The sequence below is a fragment of the Panthera onca genome, chromosome D2, assembly GCF_046562875.1.
Source record: "Panthera onca isolate mPanOnc1 chromosome D2, mPanOnc1 haplotype 2, whole genome shotgun sequence".
NCBI lineage: Eukaryota > Metazoa > Chordata > Mammalia > Carnivora > Felidae > Panthera > Panthera onca.
This window is the reverse complement of record NC_138349.1, coordinates 5,689,163-5,697,902: the sequence shown is the minus strand read 5'-3', so window position 1 is coordinate 5,697,902 and position 8,740 is coordinate 5,689,163. Positions and strand designations below refer to the sequence as shown.

Here is an 8,740-nt window from a genome sequence, read left to right as displayed (position 1 = left end):
CCCCCCCCCCCCCCCCCCCCCCCCCCCAGGTTCTGGCTGGTTTGGCCAGGCCGCCCTAGGTGCTCAGTTAATGTTTGGCGCCCGAATGAAAGGACCACGTGCTCTGGAAGGCGCCTCCCAGGGAACCTCCGGGTTTGCTCCGCTCCAGGACGCCCCGGGGGCGGCACCGAGCCCGCGGTGTAACTGCCGCGCCGCGCCAACCCCGAGCTTCGTAAAGCGCGTCGGGTCCCCCTCCGCCCAGGGCGGCCCACGTGCCCCCCCCCCCGCCCCCCCAAGTCGTGTGACAGCCGGGCCCCCGCGAGGGTTCCCGGGATCCGGGGTCCCCCGCGGAGAGGGCGCGGCGCCGCCCCCGGGGGGGCGGGGAGGTGGGGGGGGGGGGTCCGCGGGAGCCGGGCTGCGGCGCGCGGTGGCGGAGCCGGGTCCCCCGCGCAGGGGCAGTGCTCTCGGGCCCGGGGCCCGCCCGCCTCCCGCCGGCGCTCCCGGCCTTTCCCATCCGGCCCGCGACGCTCCGCCCGCCCCGTCCCACATGACACCGCCTCCGCCGCAAACTTTTTCCTCCCCATCCTGTCGCGGCTCGAAAGGAATGGAAAATGGCGGCCTAGGCGCGGAGTTTCCTGGCCCGGCGGCGGCGGCTCTCGCGGCGGCGCCATGACGCGCTGGGTGCCCACCAAGAGAGAGGAGAAATACGGCGTGGGTGAGCTCCGGAGCCCCACTTCGCGCCGCGCCCGCCCCGGCCTGCCCGCGCCGCGCGCTACGGAGGGAGGGGGGGGGGACGGCGGGGCGCGGCGGGCGGGGGCGCCGGAGCCTGTTGCCGCCGGCCCGGCCCGAGCGCCCGGCGTCCCTCCCCCCCCCCCCGCCCCCACTCCGGAGCGCGGGGCCGAGCAGGGCCGGGGACACGCGGGCGAGCGGGGTCGCCCCCCCCCCCCCCCACCCGAGCCCCGCCATCCAGGTCCCGGGCGGGCTCCCCGTGGCGGAGCCTGCCAGCCTCCCGGGCCGCCCGAGCTGGGAGCGCGTCCCGCCCGCGGCCCGAAGCCCTGGGGGTGGGCGGGCCGGGCCGCCCCGGGGGTCATTGTTCTGCGGCGCCTTCCCGCCGCTGGGGTGAAGTTGCGTGCGCGGTGCGGGGTCTGCGGCCGCGGGCGGCCGGGCGGTTGCGAGTTGCAGTGAGCGATCCCGGCGAAGAGTTGTGCTCTCCCGGTGGGAAGTGGCGCGCGCGCGCGCGCGCGCGACCCGGCCGGGCCGGGCGCCCTGCCCGCCGCTTGGTGGCCCCGTGGCCCGGGGCGTGCGGGACCCTCGGAGCGGAGCGGCCGGCCGAGCGCTTCGGCGTCCCCGGGCTCGGGGAGCGGGAGGCGAAGGGCGGGACTGTGTTGGCTCCGCCGCTCTTTGTCGTTTCCTGAGGGGAGTGTGGTGGTGATGGGGGGGGGCGGGGTGGGGTGGGGAGAGTCGGGTTGCAAGTTTACGTTTCGGACCGAGTGAGTACACATTCCAGACTGCGAGGCTTTCCTTAAAGGCAGAACCAACGGACCCCAGCCCCCGCTGCGCTCTGCTGCCCTGCTCTCCGGGGATTTGCAGCCTGGCTGCCGGGCTCTTGCCCACCTCTGGCTGGAGTCTGGGTCCAGGCTGCTCTCCGCGATCCCAGACCCCGGAGCTTCCCGGTTTTCAGTGTGATTTTCCTCCTGCGCCTTTACCGCCTCCGTCACGCAGGCTAGGCTCTGCCTGACTTGTAAGGCCTTTTGTGACCTTGGCCTCGTCTCCGCGGGCCAGGTTGTGCCCTCCTGGGGCTCCTGCTCCCGCAGCGCCCAGGCCCCCTTGCTGCCCCTGACAGGCCTTCGCAGTGCGGTGCCGGCTCCCAGGGCTGGTCTGCTCCAGACCTCCCCCTTTGACTTTGGGAAGACCAGGGGGTGGCCCTAGCCCTCACCGTTCTTTCTTTTTTTGTGATTCCAGTGGCTCACCTTTGCTAGATGTCAGTGGTGTGGCAGGGGAGCTCTTTGGGGACCGCTGCGGTGGGAACAGCCCTGAGACAGTCCTAGGTCCGCTTGGCCCACACTGGTCTTGTTCCACATGCAGGGCTGGGGGTCCTTCTTGCCTCAGGACCACTGTCTGTGGCTGAGCTGTCTTCCCACCCCATTTTCAGAGAAGAGGAAGCTGGGGCTCAGCCGTGGGCACAGAGGTCAACGACAGAGGTGGGCTAAAGGGCCCTGGGACCTGAGCGTGGAGACCGCACCCTGGGTGCCTCCCTGTGGTTTCCTCGCAGGTGTCCTGATAGAAACGTCCCTGTCTGCCTGCAGCTCTCGAGGGAGGTGTGGGGTGCACTTTCTGGCTGGAACTGCTTCAGGGGTGGTGGCGGTAGGGGTCCTGGCTGTGGAGAGCCGGCCGGGGGTGTGTGCGTGAGGAGTGCACTGAGGACTGGAATGCACCGGGGACAGATCGAGGAGGGGCTGGAGCCCTGGGGCTAGGCCGGAGGCCAGCAGGGGAGCAGGACCACCTACGGCCCTGTGGAGGCAGGGAACAGCTCCACCCGTGATCCACCCCCAGTCCTGGCAGGGGTTCTGCTGTCACTCCCACCTGACTGAGGCAGAGAGAACATGCATGCTCGCACCGTTAGTAAGTGCCGTATCTGGGGTTGGAACCTGGCTCTGGAGTTCATGCCGTGGTCCCACCGAGCGCAAGGAGATGGGGAGGAGCTTCTCTTCGGAACACTACTTTTTGAGATCCCTGGACACCTCTTGTTGGCTCCCAGCGTGACCAGGGTGACCTCACGGTGTCCGGGAGGACACTGTACATGTGGCACCTGTTGAGTTGCTAGGCTGTCTAGTTTGGAGAAGATCAAAGGGAGCATCCAGCGGCCGAGTGAGCAGGGTCTCCTCGCTGGGGTGGTGGCCAGAACGTGGCTGTGTCCCTTCCCATTAGCTCACACACTTTCCAGAAGCTTAGCTAGCCCTCACTGTGGTGACTTCTGTCCGCACGCCTTTGGCTCATACTGTGATTTTAAGAAAAGTCTGTGTTGGAAAGTTGCCAGGGAAGGAAGGTGTCCTGGACGGTTTTGCCAGGCAATGCTAGGAACAGTGGGAATGGCCGTTAGGCGGAGGAGAAAGCGGCCGCGCTCCGTAGTTTCAGCGGGTGAAGCCTGTTCCGCGTTACAAGGAGCTTTAAATAACTAGAGCCCCTCCAGGCAAACTCCGGATCCTGGGCAGAAGGAAAGGTGTGCATGCGCACAGCCAGGTCAGCCCGGGCTGTCCGCTGTTCCAGGGGTTGGCAGTGGAGGGTCCCACTGGTTCCCAGGGGAAGGGAAGATAGATGTCTTGCGGGGCAGGGATTCATTCCCATTAGCTAATTGGCTGTTTCCTCCCAAGGGAAAATTACTGGCCGTCCCCCTTACCAACCACAGTGTTTTTTGGGGGAGCCTAACAACAGGGCTGTGTTTCCTTGGAGGGCTCTGGCGGGTCGTGGGTGGGCCTTGCTTTCACTCCAGCCACTGCCTTGGCGGGATGAATGAATCACGAGGGGAAAGAAAATGATAAAACTCCATCTCATTTGGAAACATGAATCACAGCTCATTGTTTGCAAGTACTTGGAATCTGTTAGAAGCATTGTTTGCAAATGAGCCACTTGGGTTATTTATTTATTTTATAAAAATGGGGAAAAGAGTAAACAGCTGATCTGCTGCTTGCTCAGCAAGGCAGGCTATGCTGGTTTGTCCCCACCTCCCCCTTTTATTCCAGTGGGGCTTGGGGTTGCCTCCAGGAAATTTACCAGCCTGTTAAGGTCTCCTCCTAGGCTTGAGTTTGGTGGGTCAGTGCTCACGGATCTGGTTTATTAACACAGGCATGAAATCCAGCCTAGTCACACTGAGGGGTTGGGCCGGATCAACTTTTCCATCTTGCCCCAGCTAGGCAGAGTCTTAGGCTTAGTGCCGGTCAAGCTGTTCCTATGGACCCTGTTCCTGAGATGAGGTGGAAAGATGCAGCATGTCCTAGAACCACACCCGAGGGTGGTGTGCTCACCTTTCTCGAAGACGGTGTGAGAGGCAGACTAATGGCCCCCCAAAATGTCCATGCCCTAATCCCCAGAACCTGTAAGTGTGTGACATGGCAGAAAGGGCTTTGCAGCGGTGGGCCCCCAAAGCAGAGGACTTTCCCTGGCTGCTCACAGAAGAGCGGGGGTCAGAGGTTCCCAGGCTGGGAAGGGTTCCGTGCACAGTTGCTGGCCCTGAGATGTAGGGCCCCGCTTGCAAGGGCCAGAGAAAGCCCAGGGAGCTCAGCCTCAGCGCCTCTCCCCGCCCCGTCCCCCCACGTGGCCACCAGCAAGGAGCCGGGGACCTCAGGCCTGTAGGCACACCTGGATTCTGCCAGCACCCTGAACGAGCCTGGAAACAGATCCCTCCCCGAGCTTCCCAGGAGAGCCCCGCTGGCCAACAGCTGGACGAGTCGCTGGGTTGATCTTGGAAAGCTGCGAGATTATCCCCGTGGTCCATTCTGAGGGTGGGGTCGTTCCCTAGGGCAGCGACAGAAAACTTGCGGAGGTGGGGCGGAGAGCTCTTGGGGAGAGTACGGTTCTCGTTCAAGCCTTCAGCTGTGTTATGTTTGGGAGACTAAACCCCAGTGGACCCAAGTGTGGGCACTTCATTCTGGCCTCTTGTACGGACAGCTCACACGGGGGATGTGGGGATTCGGGCTGCAAACACCTCTAACTCCCGGCTCTTGTTAAATAAGTGGCCCTTAGGCAAATTACTCACCTTCCTTAGCCTCTGTTTCCCCACCTGGAAGGTGGGCCGGGAGCTAAGCCTGCCTACCACAAAGACCAGGAACGTTCTTGTTAGATGATGTTAGCAGAGCAGGGGGCAGCACCATGTATGAGATAAGCCAAGCACTCAATGGGGTGTTGCTTTTATTTTTTATTTAATAAAGTGCAGTTCAGAAATGTAGTGGTTTTCTGTTTGGATTTGACAGACACGGTGGCTAGAAGAATACTTTTCTGCCGAAGTTGATTTCTTAATGGTGTGTTTTGCCCCTGTATTGGGGGAAAGCAACATTCACTTGGTGTTGGGGAACATGACTTGTGTGTATTTAGATTAGTTCTGAGTGATGATAATTGCTAGGAATAGTGTAACATTAAATAAATTTGGGAGCCGGGGTTGCAGCGAGATCTCCTTTGTTATCTAGAGGAGTAAGCAAGCTGCTACTTGGGGGAAGAAAAAGTAGATTTGATTGTAAGTAAATAGAAATGCAGACATTTTCATTCACTGGAGTTGCAGAAAAACCAAATTAGGGCATATTATATTTCTACAAATCTTATTTTACTTTGGAAACATAAAAATTTTAAATTTATTGTCGTGCCAGTGTTTGCTAGGATATCACGTCTTATCAGATTGTCTTAGGGTTTGTGAATAATTCCTTCACATGTTACCTTCCTTCCTTCCCTCCTTCAGTCCTTCCTTCCTCCTCTTTTTTCTTTTTTTTAATTTAATTTAATTTTTTGATTTTAATTTTTATTGTTTCCTCCTCTTTATTTCCTTTTTTAATTTCTTTTGTTTATTTTTTATTTTTATTATTTTTTCCTCCTCTTTATTTCTGCATTAAACTTTGTATTTTCAGGTAATTATAAGCACATACAGTTGTAAGAAACAATACAGAGATGGTGTACCTGAGTGGCTCTGTCGGTTAAGCATCCGACTCTTAATTTCAACTCAGGTCATGATCTCACGGTCTGTGGGATTGAACCCCGCAGTGGACAGTGCACAGCCTGCTTGGGACTCTCTCTCCCCCTCTCTCTCTGCCCCTGTCCCTGCCCTGCTTGTGTGTATGCCCCCCCCCACCCCCCCCCGCAAAATAAATAAATTAAAAAAAATAATATAGAGAGACCCCACATACTCATTACCAGTTTCCCTCAAGGTGACATCCGGCCACACTCCAGTGTCCTACCAGAGCCAGGATGTTGACATGGATGTAGGTCAGAGCATTGCCATCACCCCAAGGACCTCTCCTGTGTTCCTTTTAGAGCCACACCCACCTCACTCCTCCCTTCTGCCTAAACCCTGGCAACCAGTAACCTGTTCTCTATTTCTGTAGCTTTATCATTTCAAGAATGTTACATTAATGGAATCGTATGAAATCTTTTTGGATTATTTTTTTTCCCCCCACACCGCACTGGCTGACCCACTGGCCACCACGTTCAGACTCTTCCTCAGGTCATCTGGGAGGTAAGCCCTGAGGATGGGACCCGGTGAAGGGTCAGAACTTGGAGTCTTAGCCGTGGTGCGGCCACTCATCTTTGATGTGACCCGGAGCAAGTCTTTGAGCCTCTCTCAGTCGGTTCCACGTTTTCAAAGTGGATGATAATGGTTGGCCTTGTCTACAAGGTCAGGCTGATTCGGGAGGTTCACAGGAGCTGAAGACTTCAGGCACTTTCCTAACGTGGCTTATGCAAATAGTAGTAGCTGTTGTACCTAAGTTTGCTTTGATTTTTTTTCCAATATATGAAGTTTATTGTCAAATTGGTTTCCATACAACACCCAGTGCTCATCCCAAAAGGTGCCCTCCTCAATACCCATCCCCCACCCTCCCCTCCCTCCCACCCCCCATCAACCCTCAGTTCTCAGTTTTTAAGAGTCTCTTATGCTTTGGCTCTCTCCCACTCTAACCTCTTTTTTTTTGTTTTTTTTTCTTCCCCTCCCCCATGGGTTTCTGTTAAGTTTCTCAGGATCCACATAAGAGTGAAAACATATGGTATCTGATTAATGAGGTGGGAAGTGCTTTGGGACCGTCCCTCAAATCACCATGTAACGTATGTGGGGTAGTTTGCTGCCTTAACAGAGTAGCACCCTGAGCGGCTGAGACTCGCAGGAGTTTCCTTCCTCCGTTCTGGAGGCTGGAAGTCCAGGATCAAGGTGTCGGCCGGCCAGGTTCCGTCTGAGGCCTCTCGTTGGTGTGTGGATGGATGGCTGTCCTCTCACTGTGTCCTCGCCCTCCATTATGTTTGTGTCTCCATCTTCTCATTGGATTAGGGCCCACCCTCATGACTTCATTCCCTTAGTCATCTCTTTATTATTTTTGAGCGTTTTATTTATTTTTGAGAGAGAGAGACAGAGACAGAGACAGTGTGAGCAGAGGAGGGTCAGAGAGAGACGGAGACCCAGAATCCTAAGCAGGTGCCAGCCTCTGAGCTGTTAGCACAGAGCCCAAAGCGGGGCTTGAACTCCTGGACTGTGAGATCATGACCTAAGCCAAAGTCGGACCCTTAACCCACTGAGCTACCCAGGTGCCCCTTAATCATCTCTTTAAAGACCCCATCTCCAGGGGCAGGCCGGTGGCTCAGTCGATTTTGGCTCAGGTCATGATCTCAGGGTTGGTGGGATCTTGTGGGATTGAACCCCCACAGCACATGGAGCCTGCTTGGGATTCTCTCTCCCTTTCTCTCTACCCCTCCCCCACCTCAAAATAAATAAACTTTAAGGACCCTATCCCAAATGCATCCAAGTACATTCTGAGTTATGGGGGGAGGGGGGTAGAACTTCAGTGTTTGCATTTTGGGGGATATAACCTATAACGTGATTATCACAAGTAAGGCTTTTCCTGTGAATTTTCGTGATGTTTTGGTCACCACCACCTGAATGTTTTTTTTCTGTAAGGTCGTGGGTCCCAGTTCCTCGGGGGATGCCTGGAAGGAGGGAGGTGGGTGTTGGGAGCTCACAATATGACACCCCCCCACCCTGGGCTCCCAGAATCTAATTGAAGGAATTGAATCGGTTTCAGTGTTCAGCTCTGGAAATTTCTTGTAATCGAATTAGTGACAGGATGATGCAATCAGGTAATCTGAGACCTGAAGGAAGTTGAACAGGTTTCAAGTGTCGTCATTCACATGAGTGCACCTGGGGAACAGGGGGACAGCTCTTCCTGGGGGGCTGTCTCCTCCCACTCTCCCCGCTTGCGCTCACCTGCCTTCAGCATTCGAGGCGGAGGCATGGGCTTGGACGGATTTCTAGTTTCTCATCGTTTGTCGTTTTGGAATGTGGGTAGGATGGCCAGGCTCCCTGTGGGTCTGGCATGCCAGTTGTCCGGTGATGGCAAGGAGCGCCTTTCGTACCGGCATTGCATAGTCACTGTTGGCCCAGGGGAACAACTCCAGGGGGAGCGCTTCGCTTCGTAGGCCGCGCAGGTGGCTCTCCCGACCCAGGCACGCCATGCGCAGTCTGCAGAGGCCCTGGGCGGTCACGGGACTGCTTTGACTCCCGAGGGAGGAGGGGGACAAATGAAAGACGCCACGCTTCTTGACGATCGGCCGTGAGCACGGTGTTCGCGGGGCGCTCGGCAGCCGTCGGGTTACCTGCACGCACCTACACACGGGCACTCTCTCCTTTTTTAATTGTTTTTTTTTAATGTTTATTTTTGAGAGAGACCGAGACAGAATGCGAGGGGGTTGGGGCAGAGAGAGAGAGAGAGAGAGAGAGAGAGGGAGTCCGAAACAAGCTACAGGCTCCGAGCTGTCAGCACAGGGCCCGACACGGGGCTCGAACTCACAAACTGCGAGATCACGGCCTGAGCCGAAGTCGGACGCTCAACCACCCGGGCGCCCCATCTTCTTTTTTTAAAACCAGGTGGTTTCTCCCCAGACGGATATCTGTCAGCTTGTGAAATGTGGGTGCCTCCAGGAGAACGAGGTGTTTTCTTTCAGCGTGTGGCATGTGCCCAAAACATCACAGACTGGGGGTCATAGAGATCCATCTCTGAATCTCAGCTCCCTATCT

The 8,740-nt window shown here is 57.0% G+C and overlaps 1 protein-coding gene across 3 annotated transcripts in view; it reads left to right on the top strand.

Annotated features, from left to right (window-relative positions):
* The first annotated feature begins 388 nt into the window (after positions 1–388).
* The window catches only part of DOCK1 (dedicator of cytokinesis 1), a 525,518-nt gene continuing 517,166 nt past the window's right edge, over positions 389–8,740 (top strand). For 2 of the 3 annotated variants that reach the window (XM_078434961.2, XM_078434960.2), the window contains exon 1: positions 399–694. In XM_078434961.2, coding sequence (XP_078291087.2) covers positions 649–694 — 46 coding nt within the window. In that variant the 5' untranslated portion in view covers positions 399–648. Of the gene's footprint in view, positions 695–8,740 lie in introns of all 3 variants that reach the window. The other variant, XM_078434962.2, reaches the window with a different exon arrangement.